This window comes from Aspergillus stella-maris (genome assembly GCF_047715825.1).
Source record: "Aspergillus stella-maris strain CBS 113639 unplaced genomic scaffold BDV14scaffold_115, whole genome shotgun sequence".
In the NCBI taxonomy this organism is placed as follows: domain Eukaryota; kingdom Fungi; phylum Ascomycota; class Eurotiomycetes; order Eurotiales; family Aspergillaceae; genus Aspergillus; species Aspergillus stella-maris.
In genome coordinates, this window is record NW_027396909.1 from 1 (window position 1) to 18,037 (window position 18,037).

Sequence of the window (18,037 nt, forward strand, 5' to 3'; positions counted from 1 at the left end):
TCAAGTCCAATCTGATAAAACAGAACTTTAATCCGAGCATGTAGAACTTGATCAGTTCCTACCGTACGATTCTGCTTTTGAATTCCCCAGCCACGAAGTCGTGTACGGAGCGTGCGTTCAGAAACAGTAATATTATGTGATTCAGCGAGATTCTCTATTATAGAGTCACAGGGTACATTCTCAGTATAAAGATTAACAATCTCAGCCTTATAAGGCTCAAGATCAATAGCTGAACGAGGCATGGTTCGTACGATGACACCTAGTAATACCCAGACCCAGGAAGATATTTATTAAAGGCCTAACCAAGGCGGACAACAAGGCGGTAAATGATCCTATACTAGCGCTGACGTGAAATTTTTATTGTTGCAGTTTTGTTCTAATAGTCTGCCGTAAATACAGTCGGCAATTGATGCCGTAGCACTTCTTGCATGGCAAAGCCCAGCTTTTGCAGTGTCGAGTCAGGCGTCAGAACAGCGCCGGCTGCAGCAATGGCGATGAGGAGCTCGGAACGCTTTTGTTTAATGGAGAATGTAGGGCGATGAATGAACAGCTCTGCATCCGAAAATGGCGCAGTAATATAGTACCGGATCAGACGGTCCAGCAGCTGAGGGGAAGGAAACGACGCAGCATCCAGCGGCAAAGACCGGGGAATCTGGGTTAGAATAATGCTTAAAATCCTGTCGCGTGACGACAAATCTAGGAAGTCGTCGGGATTGGGATCTATTTCCACGTTGTATAGGCTCTGTGGAGTGGCGTCTGGTCCGGCTCCGGCCGGGTTGAGTAGTAGATTACCATGCTCAGCATACCAATTGTCCTGAGGCGTAGGAACGAATCGCCATCGGATGCGCTTGGGTGACTTAGGTTCGGTAGCTAATTTGATTTCCTGTGGTGCCTCATCCTGTAGAGCGCCCTGCATCAGGGTCAATGTAGAAACTGTGGCTGCGTCATATTCGAATGGGACCTGAGCATTGTATGACTCTAAGAAGCTCATATCTAGTGAGCTGAGATCAAAGCCAGTTTCCCAGTTCAAGGTATCCAGGTCACCCCCGGGCGCAGAGAATGGATATGGTAGCAAGACATCGTGGCCGGGGGGAACGACCGCGTCGAGCGCCATCAAGGAGTCAGAATTCTCTGTGCTGCCTTCCTCTGGAATGGTCTCTCTCTGTATGGCTGTCTCATTGGAAGGAACTACCACGGGCGTTGGGGGTTCCCCAGGTCTGGTTGGCAGGCTGCAAATAATCCCCCGTCTCTGACAACGCCGACAAGGCTTGTCATCATCACACCGCAAATGGTCTACGGCGCAGGCCTCACAGGCATGCGTTACTCTGGATATCGCATTATGGCGCCGCTTCCGAGGCGTATTGACTTTCTGAGCGCCATGCAGAGACGCGTGGCGGGACAGCAGATCTCTACGTTCATTAGCGAATCGCTCTTTCCGCGAACTGCTTATCGGCCTTACACACGACTGAACCGTTTATTGCACACCGAGCACTGGTATGGTTTCTCTTTGGTGTCTGTTACATTAGGTCAGCTAGCTGCTGAAATTGAAAAAGCGGGCCAGATAGGCAGCCTCTGGACTTACGCGAACGGACATGGTGGCCGAGATGATCAATACGAGTGAATGACCGTGGGCAGATCCCGCATTGAAACGAATTGCTGGGCACAGAATTCGGGTCAGCTTGTGAAGACGCCATGTCCGCTCAGGCTCAATACTGTGTGGGTGAACACGAGGAAGGGTTTAAGAGACCCGCTTCCCTTATGGTAGCTCTCCCCGCGTCCCGCTTGTACCCTGGTTTCCCCCTTTGTCCTCGGGACTAAAAAGCTGCTACTGGCATTTGAACCTCAGCTAAGTCCGTACGTGGATACCTCAGCCGAGACCCGACCTAATCTTACGGTGACAAACTAAGCACGGAGGTAGCTAGCCTGGACTTCTACGCTTGCCGTGATTATAGGAGTCCTCGCTCATCTCCCGACCTGAGACGGCAGTTAGTGCCAATCATCAAACTGATATGAGCTGTCTAACAGCACTAGTAAGATTAGATGGTGGCTTAGGTACGTTGCGGGCCACGCGTCCGTTGATATAGTCTTGTCCCTCTTCGGGCCCGCCATTCCGCACGTCAAGAATCTGGGGTGAGAATAGCATCAGAACGCTATGGCCTATTTTACCCCGGATCTTCAAGATACATGCAATCTAGTAGACACTTATGTCATTGAGTGAGCTATATAAGGACAACTTAAGGGTCATTGATACTACTCGCCAAATTGTACACCCTCAACGCAGGCATTGCCCATATCCACACTCAAAACCATCAGCACCGACATGAAGCTCATCATCCCCGTTTTCCTGGCATTGAGCCGTATTGCGCTCGGTTCAATCACTATCCTCGATACCAGCGATTATGCGGACCTAGCTGCAGATGCCGCAGACAATGCTCTCGTCGCAGACTACACAACCGATAATGGCGGCGCCATGTACCAAACCGATCATATTGCGGGCAGATACTTTTACTCTGACGAGGAAATCTCTTTGTTCTATGAGACTCTGTCTGTCAATGCAAATGACACCAGCGTTCTCGTGTTGACAAATGGTAGCACCGCAAACCTCTCCAATATCGAAATCATTAAAGAGGGCTACTGCACCTGGCTCAACCAAGCCAGCTTTTTCGGTGTCAATGCGGCGATCAATATTGCCAATGCCTCAACTGCAAATATTACGAACTTAAACATCACGGTTCATAACGGCGCTGCAAATATCTTCGCGTATGGCACCGGAACAACAGTCTATGTCAGCAATACAGACCTCTACAGTTCAGGCCCTGTCTCTCATGGTCTTTATGCAGCAGGCAACGGAACTATCTATGCAAAGAATGTCCGCCATTACTCCGGCGGCAACCGATGTTCGTCCTTCTCAGGCGATACACCAGCAGGATACGTCCACGTCCGCGACTCAATCGCACACACAGCCGGTATAGGGAGTGCAATCTTCTACGCGCTCGGCGAGATCTACGGGGCAAATGTTGTCGGAGTGGCTGAGAAGTCACCTACGCTGTTCAGTGACGGCGGACAGAAAGCAGCTTTTGAGAACGTTGACCTTACTGCGGGTTTACTCGCTGGGACGGTCATGTTTTCATCTCAAGAGCGGCTGGAGGGGGCTTCAATATCTTTCACTAATTCTCGCCTTACAACGCTGACAGGGGATATGCCTGCGCTTTGGTTTGGGAATGTCATTGCCGATGCAAGTATCATTTTGACGGAGTTGAACACTACGTCAGGGGTTCTTGTTGTTGCGAATAGCTCGCAAGTCACTCAGTCGTTTGATGCCTTTGTGGGTGTAGAGCAGAACTCTGCCATTCAACCTGCTGAAGTCTCGGTCCTTGTCACGGATTCTACGCTCGTGGGTGATCTTGTTGCATACAATGGTAGTTCGATCAGTTGGAACTTGACTGAACACTCGAGCTGGATTGGTACTGCGTCTACTGCGGGCAACGGAACTGGTATCTTCTCGGTGGCGCTTGATGAGACTTCTACTTGGGCTTTGACTGGAGATGTTAGCCTGGAGGAGTTTACTAATGCAGATGCAAGCAATGCGAATGTGGACTCTGGGGGCTATAACATCTACGTTGGTTCGTCGTCGACTGTGAAGGTTAGGCGGGGGGCTAGGACTGTCAGTCTTCCTGGCGGAGGGCAAGTGAGGTATCGAGTTTGAGATGTATTTGCCAGTACCTTGCAATAACTCACTATGGAAGTACTACGTGTACTTGGAATAGTTTCCTGTTGACCAATGGATAGTTTACCGTACTGCCTGTTCTCCTAGCCCGCTCCTGGGAATCTAAAGTCATGATAGTACTCTCTTCTACGTAAGACGTAATCGGTCTTCCTAGCGCGAATGTACGTGCAGCACCTATGACTTGATCTGCCCCCAGTGCCTATTCAAAGAAGCATTGTTATCCGAAATCTGTCCACTTCCCCGGACTACGCCCCACATTCCAACCCTAGAGACTTACCCCAGATTCTCCTCCACTTGGCGGGCCTAGACTCGCCTTGTCTAATTGCAGCTCCTCTAATCTAAAGTGCTTGCGTATGCCCCATCAACATGAAGCGGGCTCGATATTCTTCAGGGATAGCTGACACCAAAAGCTCCGGATTTCATTTCCTTTATCTTCCCACTTTTCAAACACCCCATCATCACCACACTACCTTCCCGACTCCCTTGCCATCTACACAATGACCACCAAAACCATGGACTCAGTATCCAATACTGATAACAACCATATAGATACCAATGGCCACTTGCAAATCCGCAACTTAGGCCACGTCCGCCTCCGGCATGAACAAACCAACGAGATAATCCTGACCCCTGCACCATCTCTCGACCCCAACGACCCACTCCGCTGGTCAGCCGGTTACAAAATCTACATCTCGATCCTGGTTTCCCTCGCAATGGTAATGTGCAATTTCATGGCCGCAGGCCCCACAGTCGCAATGGTCGAGATCGCAACTGATTTCAAAGGCGGGAATGGAGCGGACCTAAACGACTGGATTAGCTCCGCTGCTTACTTCTTTAATAACAGTGCCTTGCTCCAGGGTGTTTCGTGTCTATTCTGGGTCCCGTTACTCAATAAGTATGGAAGACGCCCGGTTTATATTGCCGCTTATACGCTGTATTTCTTTATGATTTTGGGTGCTGGGTTGGTGAGGACGTACGCGGGGGAGTTGACGGCAAGAACTATTTTGGGGATTGGGGCGGGGGCGGGGGAGTGTCTTGCGCCTGTTACGATTGCGGATGTGCTTTATTTGCACCAGAGGGGGTATGGAATGGCGTATGTTCTTCCTTCCCTTTCTTTTCTTCACCGGGTTGACCATTCAAACAGAGTATACAACGCAGCCCTAAGCGCAGGCGTCGCATTCGGGATCATAATCGCAGGCCTCATAACAATAAACCACAACTGGCGCGTGATATACTGGGTGGGAGCAGCCCTAGTCGGTGCCCTAATTCTCGTCGTGATCTTCTTCTTTCCCGAGACAGCATACAGACGGATCGACAACCCTCTCGCCGAACGATCATCTGAGGTCCAGAACCAGAAACCAACAGCCGAGACTGGGATCAACAACGAGCACCTAGAATCCGCCTCTCTCCCACCAATCCCAAACAAAATAACCTACCTTCAATCCCTCCGCCCCTGGACCGGAGAAACCTACACGACCGAATCCTTCTGGCGCATGTTCATCCGGCCCTTCGGTCTAATTCTAATCCCCCCTATATTCTGGGCTACGATCGTCATGTCCGTTACAATCGGATTCCTCGTTGCCGTGGTATCCAACTTCGCAAATGCATTCAGTACAGCGTATGGTTTCGCAGCTTGGCAATCCGGACTGTGCTTTATAGCTGGCATGCTCGGTTGTTTTCTGGGGACATTTGCAGGCGGGCCGTTTTCTGATTGGGTAGCGGATTGGTTTACGAAGCGTAATGGCGGGATCAGAGAGCCTGAGATGAGACTCCCTGCTATTGCGCTGAGTGTGGTTTGTGCGCCGTTGTCGCTTGTGCTTTATGGGGTTGGGATTGAACGGGGGTGGCATTGGATGGTCCCTACTGTTGGACTGGGCCTGTTGTCCTTTGCAATTACGCAGGGGACAAATGTGTCTTTTGTCTACTGCATTGACGCATTTCGGCCTGTTGCGGGGGAAGTCACTGTTACGCAGTTGGCTTTTAAATGTATTTCTTCCCCTGCTATCATTCCTGGTTCTCTACTAATTGGTGCTATAGCATGCTTCGGCTTCCTCCTCTCCTTCTACACGAACCCCTGGATCGACAAATCCGGGTACAGCTCTGCCTTTGGCGCTATGGCGGGTATATCAGGTGGATGCCTACTGTTTGTTATCCCGTTGTTCTTCTGGGGGAAGAATATCAGACTTGCTGCTATGAAGTGGCCGTTTGTACGGTTTGTGTTTTGGAGGGATGATCGGGAGGTTGGGGAGTGAGTAAGTTGGCTTGGGTGTGGTCTATCAGGGCTGGGGTGGTGTTTATGAATTTTGTTCTTGTAGTTGGGCGACTGGTGATCAAAGTGTCTGAACAATTGACTACTGACAAAACAATCCTGCGTAATTTAAGGTCTCATATTCAGTTTCAATTAAAATCAATTTAACTTAATTCTCGACCTAAGCCCATCACATCCCATCTATCCTTATCCCGAATAGCCCAAAGTCGCATCCACGCAAGCAATGTGCGTAGATCTAGCCACTTAGCAGATAGGAAGGTCCGGCCAAAACCACTCCTTGAAAATAGGCCCGGCATTGCCACAGTCCGTCCCAGAATAAGTACAATCACCCGCCTGGTCCGTATCCTTAACATAATCCGCCGGAATGTTCCAGGTCATACCGCCCTCAACATCAATAATGCTGATCTCGGGCTTGCCATCGATCCAAGACAGTCCGACCTGCGAGCCGCAGATGTCGGGGAGGACGACGCCGCCGTTGTTGGTCAGCCATTCTTCGAGGTCGGCTGCTTCGCCGGTTCTATTTGTTCGGGGAGATATATTAGGTTTTGTTTGGTTGGATTCAGGGGGATAGGAGAAGCATTGGAAAGGTTGCGGGCTTACCTGATCTCGTGCGTGCCGGCGCCGCAGACGTCGACGCCCGGTGACCACATCTGGTACCAGCCGCAGGCGGGGCCTTGGTCGGGGGGTGCGAGGGTGCAGGCGCTGGAGAGGCAGAGGTCTCCGGCGAGGGCGAAGGGGGCTGAGGCGAGCAGGGCGCCGGTGGTGAGGAGGGTGGATGTCTTCATCTTGGGCTTGGGCTTAAGAGGCAGGAAGAGAGATGAATTGTTCTATAACAGTGAGAAAAGTAGAGTTGAGAATCTGCTGGTTCGAGTATGGATACAAAGTCTCTCGGTCCCTTTCCTCCCTGGCTTTATATACTGCTTGCCAAGAAGAAAGAATACTAGTTCATTGGGGGTTATCCCGACCATTCCCACGGAGTCCATGGAGCCTTGTACTTCCCTCCTGTGTACCTACCTTGATAGTAACAAGATAATGACGATAGCCAAGCTAAGATATAGTAGGCAAAGAGCAAATAGCCCCTGCCCAGTCAAGATATGGAGTCCTTCCAGGAAGCAAGTTAGTACATACGATCCAGACAGATGGCGTGGTTGGCGCATTGGCGCACCCCGTGGGGCTGGTTTTGGCCCCCGTGTTCTGGTTCATCATCCGGGCCAGTTACATCCTCAGGAACTGTAAGGGTCCAAGTACCACGTACGTTGACCAAGAGGGAGCCAAGCATGGGGCTGGGGGCCAAAGATAGTTGTTGGATAAGTTCCATAGGGCCAGGGACCTCCGCTCTTGGCGTTGGTGTGAAGACTTGGAAACTTGGATGGGAGAGTCTAAGTTCACCAGGGTAGTATTTTTTGTCCTTGGCGGTAGTCTGCACAGGCCCTGACCTGAGTCATGATCAGATATAGAAAGGCATTCTTGTGGTGGTGTAGATGACTAGGAAGTTGTATGTATCTTCTCTCTTCATCCCCTCCTATACTCATGGTTTTGGCTTTTACCTACCAAAACTTTACAATTACAAGACAAGGAAACGATAACATCTGTCTCTTTATATTATACCCTGACCCACCACAGCAACTGTACATGACTTCTCAAAGAGCTGAACGCTACTAGCAACAGTATCAAATCACTTTACTTTCTGCACCTGGACATCGGCCTTTGCTTCCATTATGGAACAGGACTATAAGCAAGCCCGTGAAAGACCCAAACCCGGTTTACAATCAAGATGCAAGGATGCCGTTCTATCAAAAGGGAGCTGAGGACTGCCCTCTGAAAGTTCTTATGGTTGTGCAGCTATACAGTAATAAAGTATCATTCTAGAAGGCGGTAACGATAGAATTGCTTTCCTTTGATGAACTGCCACCCATAATAATCGATTGAGAGCGAGAGCTACCCTAACAATTAATACTAAGGCGGCACCTATGAGGTTAGAGAAGATGTAAAGAGAGAACGCCAGAGGTGAATGGGATCACCAGTCCAGCCTTGGCCGGATACACCACAAATGAGATATTCTTATCCATACCTCGTCACCTGGTCTCCGTGGGGCCGAATTGGCTTGGTTCTCCATCGTATAAGTTATGCCGTGTCTGGATTAGGCACTCGCTCTTTAGACCTGATAGACTGGACCACCAGGAACGCTTCCACTCTTTACTGCAGCCCGCATTTCAAAGACTATGGGTTTTTGAAAACGTGACCAACTTCATAGCTCAGACATTTCTGTACCTTTTGACACAACTTGTGATTTCATCTCTCTCGGTTCCTTGCTCTTCGCATGGACATCACAGCGTGGCATGCCGCAGATAGATTCAGAGCAGTATTATCGCTGACCATTAAGCACGGCCGTCAATCTGTTTGACCAAGCCATCGTTGAAACCGCTAGAAACCCGGATTTTGGCGATATCCGAAGAGCTGCTAAATATGTGAGTGCAATTCATTGGCGGTACAAGGCACCTAGAAAGATCTACATGCGAGCCTTGCCATCCGACCCTCCATCAGCCGGTAAATGCATCCTCATATTCCGGTTCATATTTTGAAAATCCACACACATAAGCGGCAGTCCGTCTGTAGGAACTGCCCTAATGCAGGTAGCCGGTCCATCATTGAGCTCAAGCACATAAAAGGAAAGGCATCGATACACGGACCGTCTTCCCAGGCCTATTATCTATTTGCCTACCCACCATGCTATCCGCTATGCTTTGAATACGAGACTATTCAGTCGCCAGCCTGACACTCAGATGCAGAATTGAAAGTGCGGATTTTTGATATCAGTCTTGGCTTTAGCCTCGCACGTACCTCAACCCAGTTGTTTCTGTTTCCGATCCTCCTTGTTCGTATCCTCTCACCACGAGACAGGCTACTTAGTTTATAGGTTCACATCGCATGACCCTGCTTTGTCTGCTTCCCTCGTTCCTATAGTATACCCTGATGATTAAACAGCATATAAAGTGAAAACCCAAGAGCAACCGTTTTCCCGTTGAACTCACGTTTTCTTGCTTTTCCAACAGACGGTCCTCCCATTATTCTCTCTCCACAACTCATATTACAATCCACATTATCTTTCCACTCTCCCCAGGCTCGAAAAATGCTGCCCCAAATCAAAAACTGCATGAACTGCGACTCCACCGTCTTAAGCACTCAGCCTGAATGTCCCATCTGTCGCAAGTCTCTTGTTATCAAATGTGTGTTTTGCACTGCATTTCGTTCCACTGCATCCCCTACCTGCCTCCTGCGGGATAATATATGATATCCAGGCTGACCGGATATACTACCAAGGATGATTACAATACTGACATCGATGACCGCGGTTTCTAGTGGACGATATTGGAGGATCACCATTAAGAGCCAGTAGCCCTGGACTCGGCAGAGCCGGACGCACACCTGTACTGGTGTGTCAAGACGGTCAAGAACGGTTGGCCGTGATTGAATTTTGTACTTAGGGCAGACATGGCAGGTGAATATTATGCGGGCATATTTACGAGCGTCAGTAGTCTGTTGTAGCGTATGGCAGTAAAAGTCAGCATCGCGTTACTAGGAATATATCTCACGCTCTTGCTCATTTCAGAGAAGGAAGTGGTAGTCCTCCACGTTTACGGCCGTGTTTCAGTTATAGGTCAGGTAGTTAGTTGGGGGTATGATTGATTGGATTGGGTGGCAGGATTTCTCAACGTATATTTTCAGCAAGTAACAACGACTGCGTTAACAACTCGCTGGATGTTCCAGCTACTAGTTTGAAAAACCGCACTATGTATACCTCTAATCCAAGAGACTCGGCACATACGACCACAGGGTGTGGAGAACAGGGCTTCCCGTCCGCTCAGCCGTACTCAAACCACTATTATCAACGTGGCCAGAAGTAAAATAGGCCCTGAATGCGTCGCTGCTTTCAGGTGTGATAGACACTCAAAATCTAGCTGGCTGCAGGTGAGATGGGTGATAGCAGGGTGAGAATGTTACCCACCTAGGTGAGGAAAGGTAAGAAGGATCCAGAGTAAGAAAGGAAATTTAAGTTACTACTTTAATTCCTCTAAATTTAAGATGGGGACTCAGTACCATTGCGATAGCAAGAGCTGTTTCTACTTTTATCCAATACTTTTTAGCTAATCTTTACTTTATCTATATTTCCCCCCTTCCTATTACTCACGGGCATGGTTGGTGCCGGAAATCATGAAGCAAAAATCCTATATCGCTGCTCCAAACGCAGTCGAAACTAGATACAGCAAAAGCAAAGTTTATACATGGCTCAACCTTGAAGTGAAGTTTAACTGCTGATCCATCACATTCCGTACTATCTCCTCCCATGATCGCCATTGCATTCCCAATTCAATTTCAGCTTTCGTCGTGTCAGTGGGCATAGAAGCACCCTCAGCATGTTCCGTGATCTTCACACCAACACCAGGGTAGAGGTTATGCGCGATACGAGCCACATCTTTCCACGTTGTTTGCGGCGCGGAGAGCAGATATTTTGATCCATTCTTGATCTCAGGTGCTAGGGCCTTGATATGCGCCTCCGCAACATCCTGAATGTGTACACCTGTGATGCCGCCAAGTGGCATGCCCCCCATCACACTACCCCAGAGAATACCATTCGATCCTCTCTGAATTTCCTCGGCAGACGCTTGCACCGGATTGTGCCCAAAGACAAATGACGGGTGAAGGGTTACTAGTGAGTAGTGCGGGGTTTCTGTCTTCCAGAATTCCCACGTTGCGTTGTTCGCAAGCAGTTTCGACGCCCGATATAAAGTCATCGGTGTTGCCGCGGGGTTGTCAGGATCAGTAAAATTTGCGTTTGAGTCCACCGTGAGATCCCAGTCACTATCCTCTGTAAAAAGCTTTAGCATATAGCCAATTTTGACAATCTTAGCAGTCCCGGATCCAACATACCTTTAATAATGCCGCCAGTAGGAATTCCAAGAAGAGGAACCAAGGAAGCGATAGAGGACGTCACGACAACCTTTCTGATGCTCGGCACGTTCGTTGCCTCTTTGAGAACAGATAAAGTTCCCTTCACGGCTGGGGGGAAAAAGTCTTCCTTGTCGGTTCCATTGGCAAGAGGGGATGCGAGATGAAGGACATAGTCCACGCCATTCAGCTTCCCTCTAAACGCAGTCTCGTCGGTGAGATCTGGGATGACGACAAATTCCACTTGTTTCTGATAGTCTGACAGCAATGCTTCAAGTTTCTCTGATTTTTTGCGAACGCCAATGCGAAGTCGATAGCCGGACTTGAGGGCTTCAATCGCCGTGGCACTGCCGATAAAGCCAGTCGCACCGGTTATGAAAATCAATGAAGCAGGCATGATCGAATAATACTTGGAGAAAAATAGTTCATTTCAACGGCCATCAGCTGGGCTTTTTAACAGGTAGCATGGTGTCGACTGATTAATAATTAATTCACTGGTCATGGAAACGACAAATCCAAAATGATGCTACCTCGGCCTACTCCCAACCTGACGATTCCTTGCTGCAGCAAAGTTCGGATCAGATCAGTAATCAAATAAGAGAAGGCTCTATGCACGCTACCAGTAAAAATGCGATTTTACAGATTAAGATGGAGAAGGCATATCTTTTTTGTCATCCACTAAGTACCAGGGTTCCACCCTGGTCTTTGGATGATCACTCATCAGTTTATCAGGTGGATTTTGTTGGAATCAAGGAGGCGATTGTGCTGGGAGTCGATAAGGAAGATGGTGTGTTTGGAGGGCATTTCGCGCCGAGAGAAAAATTCTGTACTGTGTGAAAGAAACAACCTTTCCCTCTTTCAGCACATCAGCACAGAAATCCAGTAACCCTGCCTTTGAAAAGCAGTCCAGAAGGCCTTTCTGATATTTGGATAATCTCGTTTGATGTCGGAAGCCGCGGTCGGGGAGTTATAGTCGTATACTGCATCTGCACCATATCGTTTGGCAAGATCGGACGATCGGGGTGAGGCCGTCGCAACGACCGTACAACCTGCCCTCTTGGCGAGTTGAGTTGCAAAGAGCCCAGCATTGGATCCTCCCGAATAGATGAGAATTGGCGGGCGATCCCTCCCCGGATCTTGTCCGGCCTTGATATCTTCCCAAGGCACATCTAGCGGCTTCAGCAGGAGTCATCTTTGGGGCCACCTTCCGGGCCAGCTCCCATCGACTTTCAGGTATTCTGCAAATAACGTCCGGATAATACCCGCCGTTAACGAAGCCAGCGATCTTGTCGCCAACCTTCCAGCGCTTTGCTGCATCCTTTCCAACCTTTGTCACTTCTCCCGCATAAACACAACAAAGTATGGAACTTCGGGATGAAAGGAAATTCATGTCCTTAACATCTATTGGGTTCAACGCAACGGCAACTACTTTGGATAAGACTTCGTTGTCTGTAATGTCAGGAATTGAGACATCTTTGACCTGTGCGCCCTCTCCAAGCGTCCGCCCTCTCCAAGCGTCCTTCTAAGAGCGAGGCTCAGCAGCTGACGAATATGATTTGCGCGGTGACGGGGATTGCGCCGTTCAAAGGATTTGTCGAGCAGAGGGCTGAGAAGCTCCGGGTAAGCGGCGAGATGAAGAATTCAGGGCCGGCAATGTCATTCGTCGGGGCAAGGATAGCCACTCGGACCGGCTGTACGCTGCTGACCTTGATCGTTGGCGCGCCGTTGAGGTTTTCTACGCCATCTCACAGGAGCCCCATGCCAGTGGTGCGGCAAGATACGTCCAGCATAGTTTTGTCGCGGAAAGAGCGCGATTCGTTCAACTTCTGCTTAGACGGTGCAAGGTGTCTGTTTTTGGGCCGTCTCGACTGCGTGCTGCAACGAGTAGATTTGTAAACAGATCATGCTTGAACATCAGAGGGAAGCTGGATCAGTTGTCAAGAATGAGGATATGGAGAGCTGGTTTAATGAGCTCAAGGTTCAGGGTCGCTGGTCGAGTGACATTTGCAACTGACGAGCCTTGGAGAAGAAGAATCCATCTCTGTGTCATCCAGTGAGGTAATTCGTCACAATCCTGCGGGGCGAGTTTCATTCGATCTGTAAATATGAGAAGTTCGAGAAAGGAGCTCTAAGAGACCTTCTTTACTAGGCTGTCATCAAAGCTATTTCCAGAAGGCACGGCCGCCTTGCAACTGCTCTTGCCCGGCTCCTCCCCCTCGCTCAAGCCATGACAACCGCTGGAAACCCAGGCCTCCTCCCGCGCGAGGGCCTTTACATCGACCCAGTAGTCAAGGCTCTACGGAAATCGGTCCTTCACCAACTTTTTACCTTGATGTTCCTGTAGCTGGTGCTCAGAGGGAGCATCAGCTGCGTCGAGAAGGTTATCCAGCTCACCCCGGCTGCCAGCGTCCTCTTGTGGGTCAACGATTGGCTGAGTATCAGGGCGCGGAACAACTGGGTTCTCGATAGGTCGTGGAATTGGGACAAGGAGCTGGTGGTCGTCACTGGAGACAGCGGCGGGATTGGTGCAGGTGTCGCTCAGCGGCCTGCTGCCAAGGGCGCACACGTTGCGGTCATTGATATTATTCCCTTAACCTACTAGCCAGGTTGATAACATACTCATCCGAAATGATCTTTCTCTCGGTCGTCCAAATACAGAGAGAGAGGGCTGTTGCCAATGTTATCTTGAAGAGAACAAACGCATCCTTTACCACAAATGCGACCTCAGCAGTGAGCAAGAAATCGCCACTGTCTGCGAGAAGATCCGATCTGAACTCGTTAGCTCAACCGTGTTACGTCAGTGTGAACCATTACCTATGCTCAATCTTTCGCGCGGTAGCTGACAATTTCCTTTTGCCTGCCACAGTGAATAATGCCGGTCTCTCTCGTGGCCGGACCGTCGTCGAGGGCACGTACGGCGACAACAACATTATCTTGGATACCAATTTACTGGCGACGTTTCTTCTTATAAGGGAATTTCTCCCAGCAATAATCCGGCAGAATCATGGCCACATCTTCAATGTCGCCTCGGTGAGTGCGTATATCCCACCGGCAGGGTTAGCCGACTACGTAGAAGAGAAGGGAGACACACCATTGCCAGCGTCATGACGGACGGGTTTGAAATGAGCATGGAGCCCTTGGCATTCATGCCATCATCGCGGCCGAGGTTGAGCTGCAGCTCGAGGACTTCAAAGCCTGTGAGTTTGTCAAGTCCTAGTGGGCATTGTTGTTTCTTAGCCGGGTTATATTATTCCGCCGGTTGGGGGCTGGGTATAAGCACCAGGATGGAGGGGGGCGCTAGGTGCAAGGTTGGTTTCGCCTTATCTTCATTGTAATCGTGTGATTATATGTAACGGTGATGGTATGATGCCCAGCCTGCTTCAGGCGCGGCTTGCCATAGATATTCAGACTAACTTCCTTCTCCAGCAGGAGGGCCTTGTTGAAGTCGGCAAAGATGCGTGCGTCCTCGAATGCCACAAACTGGTTGACTTCGATTGTGGCTCCGTCGTTCGCTTGGATTCTGGCGCGGTGATATTTATCATCGGTTCGTCATACCCGGGAAACCGAACCGCGGTGTTGAAGCTGTAGAGCTTCGGGTGGAAGAGGCTGTCGGAGCCTAGGACTTGGACCTGGTGGAGGTGGAAGCCCGAGGGCGTTGGAGAGGAGATTTCCATAGTGGTGATGCGAAGCGTCAAGTCGTTTATGCCATGATTTGAGGGTAGCCGACGTACACTCTGCAGCGAAGTTCATTATTTATTAGCCCTTGAAACCTTGCTATCGTGGTCAGTCGTTGGAAATGCTTGGTCTCATGTACGTCTGGATGCACTAGGTTGTTTAGAAAGAGGCCTTGCTCACACAGGAAGTGTAATGACGAGCGTCAGGGCCGTCAGCAATATGATGTGCATTCACCATCGCCTTTTGAAGTGGGCGATGGCAGGGGATTTGAAGGGGGGTTTCCTAGGGGACGAGGCAGTGGATTGGTCTGGGGATAACCCCTTAACCAATTCAATTGACGGCATTTGAACCTTAGTCGGGGGGTGTTAGCTATCCCTCGTGCAACAAGAAGATATTATACAATCTGCTTGCTGCCCCAGGTGTGGGTGAACAAGAAGGGTGGAAAGAGGGGTGGTATAATTTTGAAGACGGGCGAGTTTGTCCAAGAGCTGCGCGAGGCTGTTTAAAAGACCCGTCTTTCTATTCAAGGCGACGGCTTACTAGTTGTATGCTGCACTGGGGAGAGCGACCCGATTTCTCTCCCCCGAAGTACCTAGGTAAGCAGGTGTCATCTAGCAGAGTCCCCAGTTACTTCTCTGTTCCTTCCCCGAGAATGAGGGTGGTTCACGACTCCGTGTTCGCGGGGGTCGCGTGAAGGCATCGAAGGGTGATCTGGAGAGGATTTGGGCACTCCACTTGATGCGGGGTATTGCTGGTACGAGAATAGCAATACTCCAAGCTACCGCAGCATCATGGAGGCCGTTGTATGAAAGTGGCTCCATTCGCACTGCATACGGGAGGGGAAGGACCTGGCTGGTTGCTTCAACAGGCTGTGATTGGGGCTGCATTAGTACTGTAAGTAGACAGGGTTCCGGCTTACAATCTAGGGTGTCCTCGCACTGTTTTCCGGCGAGACTTGCCTCGCCGCGTGTTTATCGCGCGATTCTGACTGGGTGGAGTACCGGGTTTGTCCCTTGCCTTCAAGGGCTTGCTCGGATTTTCGCGTGGATGGACCTGTGTCTCTCTTCTCTACTAATGAATGACTGCGTCTGCCCCACACCAAAGGATGCAGCAGGTCTAGTAATCTACTTGGATAAGACAATGGGTATTTACCAGTGGCAAACGCTGATGCGAGTGCTAATCACCCGATAACCACAACAGACGATAATACCTCGCCGTCAGGTCAGAACGGTGGAGGTCAATGACGGTGCTCTCCGGTGTAAGCCTGGGAAGCATCAACCAGCACTAGGACTTACACTGCCATGCAGATTGTCTTGCGCTGGACGCACATCATAGCAGCAATTAGGCGACGGGGTTTGTCTTTCAAGGATATCACTACTTACTCTATACCGTTCGCACAAGCCAACGCGATACATTTGATTCGTGCAGTGGAGTTGGTAAAGGTCAGGTGTTTGTTTATCTTCCATGCCAGACAGAGCACAGCATCCTCCGCAGGGGGCCCTTATTTCTTCTCGCCCAGTGCATACTTGCGCTATAGGACATATTTTACGTACATATATTCCACGGGCACAGGCGGGCAGATATGGCATCTTTTGCTCAGCACGTAATTAATTCGCATACAGCATTATTCATTAGATATCAATAGTAGTCCTCGTGAGAAGTCAGCTCTGTCCTACACAATCTCAGCGGTTATAGGACAACCACAACCACAACCGCAACCGCAACCGCAACCGCAACCGCAACCCCAGCCACCGCACCCATCCCCTTTCCAACCATCTTCAATCCCCACGCTCCACCTCCTCCTCTACGAGCGTGCACAGCCGCAGCAGCACCCGTGTATACAGGAGCTGCAGAGGCAGCAGACGAGTGTGAGGGGGCCGCAGTGACTGTGACGTTACTGAGCGTTGAGGAGGCGTTCGCATTGTGATATGAACGAAGCTCAATACGTGACGGCGGAGACTCATCATTGGGAGAGCAGTCAGCCGTGCTACTGCTGCTACTGCTGTCCATGGCATTTGTGAAAGTGTCAAGCGCCTCCTGGGTTGCAGCATCAACCGCATTCGCGAAGGCAGCGACCAGACCTGCTTGGTTTTGCGGAGCTTTGGCCGTAATGAGAGTGAACAGTTTTTCCCACACAGCGCGCTGGTTAGAGAGGTATTTGATGAGCAATTTACCGGCGCTGCTGCAACTCGTTGGCGTGCTGGTGGTGGTAGTCCCGAGAAAGCGCGGTTTGCGCTCGATGAGGCCCAGCATGGTGGTTTTGCAGGACGTCGTCAGGTTTTCAAACAGCGGCACCATAGCTTGCGTCTCAGCTGTGGTGAGGTTGGGTCCTACTGAGATATCACGCAGGCCGCGATCGAGAGTTATAACCAGCGCGTTGGATGCGGACTGGATGGGTGAGAAGTCTGCATCCTCTCCGGTGTAGCAGGATATGGCAGAGTCGAGAGTGGCTATCCTTGCGGGAAGAAGAGTCAGAAGTTCTGGTGCCGGGTTGCTCAAGATCCCAGCAGCCTGGGTGTATCTGGCCACGGTAGTGGCGAGCCACATCGCGCGCAGCACAGCGAACTTCATGAGGCTTGGTTGTTGTTGCGTCTTCCGGGTGCTTTCGATGCTGCGTGGGAACAGAACATCTAGTATACGCGGGACTCCGCAAGACGTCTACGAAGCTAGAGTAAATAAGTCAATTTCCCCGGTCAACAGGGAGGGAAGCGCGGGGCGAACAGGGTGCGAATCCTAGCGGCGTCGTGGACTACTGAGGGGTATTGCCCGATAACCCTGAAATGTCATCGGTCCTCTCGCCAGCTTGCGTTGACGTCTGTTTTCAACGGGGACTCGGAGGAGATGTGCCCGCGTCCGTGAAAAGAAATCCTTCGGGTCATAATTGAGAGAAGGCGACATCGAACCCTGCATCCCCTGAACTCAGGCAAGACAAGGCGAGTTAGCAGACTTAGCCTCCAATGAAACCCTAAGCAACTACGCCACAGACGCGGAAAAGCACGGTCCCCCTGCAGCAGCATCGTGGATTTTTTCCCGGATTTGTCGTGATAGTACGTGTGACAGGCCTCGGAAGCACTAAATGTCGGACCCGAGCGCACTGTGCGTGATACGTACGCACTACTAATTGCCATCCTTTGCAAGTGTCTCTCTGGCTCCACGCTATTTAAGACGGCCGGGGAAGTGCGCCCCGGTGGCGTCAGGGATCAAATGAAGCCTGGGCGCGCCAACATCAGTCGCTCGGCCGGTCAGGCAGAACAAAACCCACAATCGTCATTAGAACAGATCCCCATGCAACCCAGCACACCTCGGTGTAGAATCTGGTGCATGTGCCATTTGCTTTATTAAATCTTGCTGATTGCATTCCTATTAGCTCCCCGGCCGGCAGCCGGTGAGGTCGTGCGCAAAAGAATGAGTGCTACGCG

General features: G+C 50.4%; 7 protein-coding genes across 7 annotated transcripts; 3 read left to right on the forward strand and 4 right to left on the reverse strand.

The window, feature by feature from the left end:
- Positions 1-376: 376 nt before the first annotated feature.
- BDV14DRAFT_206022 (uncharacterized protein) lies at positions 377-1,114 on the reverse strand (the record flags this gene model as incomplete). Its single annotated transcript, XM_073774831.1, has 1 exon — positions 377-1,114. One exon carries the CDS (start codon positions 1,112-1,114, stop codon positions 377-379), a length of 738 nt encoding a protein of 245 aa, XP_073622019.1.
- A 1,206-nt stretch (positions 1,115-2,320) lies between these two features.
- Positions 2,321-3,706, forward strand: BDV14DRAFT_194077 (uncharacterized protein; the record flags this gene model as incomplete). The annotated part of the gene is made up of 1 exon (XM_073771876.1): positions 2,321-3,706. One exon carries the CDS (start codon positions 2,321-2,323, stop codon positions 3,704-3,706), a length of 1,386 nt encoding a protein of 461 aa, XP_073622020.1.
- Positions 3,707-4,224: 518 nt separating this feature from the next.
- On the forward strand, positions 4,225-5,979 carry BDV14DRAFT_194078 (putative MFS transporter; the record flags this gene model as incomplete). The annotated part of the gene is made up of 3 exons (XM_073771877.1): positions 4,225-4,820; positions 4,872-5,713; positions 5,765-5,979. 3 exons carry the CDS (start codon positions 4,225-4,227, stop codon positions 5,977-5,979), a joined length of 1,653 nt encoding a protein of 550 aa, XP_073622021.1.
- Positions 5,980-6,239: 260 nt separating this feature from the next.
- Positions 6,240-6,781, reverse strand: BDV14DRAFT_206024 (uncharacterized protein; the record flags this gene model as incomplete). The annotated part of the gene is made up of 2 exons (XM_073774832.1): positions 6,240-6,513; positions 6,597-6,781. The coding sequence occupies 2 exons, from the start codon at positions 6,779-6,781 to the stop codon at positions 6,240-6,242; spliced, it is 459 nt and encodes a 152-aa protein (XP_073622022.1).
- A 3,385-nt stretch (positions 6,782-10,166) lies between these two features.
- On the reverse strand, positions 10,167-11,428 carry BDV14DRAFT_185441 (putative 3-beta hydroxysteroid dehydrogenase/isomerase). The gene is made up of 2 exons (XM_073770662.1): positions 10,926-11,428; positions 10,167-10,863 (listed from the first exon to the last, which is right to left on the reverse strand). Exons 1-2 carry the CDS (start codon positions 11,338-11,340, stop codon positions 10,274-10,276), a joined length of 1,005 nt encoding a protein of 334 aa, XP_073622023.1. The 5' UTR covers positions 11,341-11,428; the 3' UTR covers positions 10,167-10,273.
- A 2,605-nt stretch (positions 11,429-14,033) lies between these two features.
- On the forward strand, positions 14,034-14,403 carry BDV14DRAFT_185444 (uncharacterized protein). Its single transcript, XM_073770663.1, has one exon. It carries the CDS (start codon positions 14,048-14,050, stop codon positions 14,276-14,278), a length of 231 nt encoding a protein of 76 aa, XP_073622024.1. The 5' UTR covers positions 14,034-14,047; the 3' UTR covers positions 14,279-14,403.
- Positions 14,404-16,279: 1,876 nt separating this feature from the next.
- On the reverse strand, positions 16,280-17,730 carry BDV14DRAFT_185446 (cell wall mannoprotein 1 family protein). The gene has a single exon (XM_073770664.1). It carries the CDS (start codon positions 17,187-17,189, stop codon positions 16,308-16,310), a length of 882 nt encoding a protein of 293 aa, XP_073622025.1. The 5' UTR covers positions 17,190-17,730; the 3' UTR covers positions 16,280-16,307.
- Positions 17,731-18,037: the final 307 nt, after the last annotated feature.

Coding starts and splice junctions, on each gene's coding strand:
- BDV14DRAFT_185444 (XM_073770663.1), top strand. CDS start 14,048: ATGACGGACGGGTTTGAAATGAGCATGGAGCCCTTGGCATTCATGCCA.
- BDV14DRAFT_185446 (XM_073770664.1), bottom strand. CDS start 17,189: ATGAAGTTCGCTGTGCTGCGCGCGATGTGGCTCGCCACTACCGTGGCC.
- BDV14DRAFT_185441 (XM_073770662.1), bottom strand. CDS start 11,340: ATGCCTGCTTCATTGATTTTCATAACCGGTGCGACTGGCTTTATCGGC. Junction 10,864..10,925: donor TACTGGCGGCATTATTAAAG/GTATGTTGGATC, acceptor AGCTTTTTACAG/AGGATAGTGACTGGGATCTC.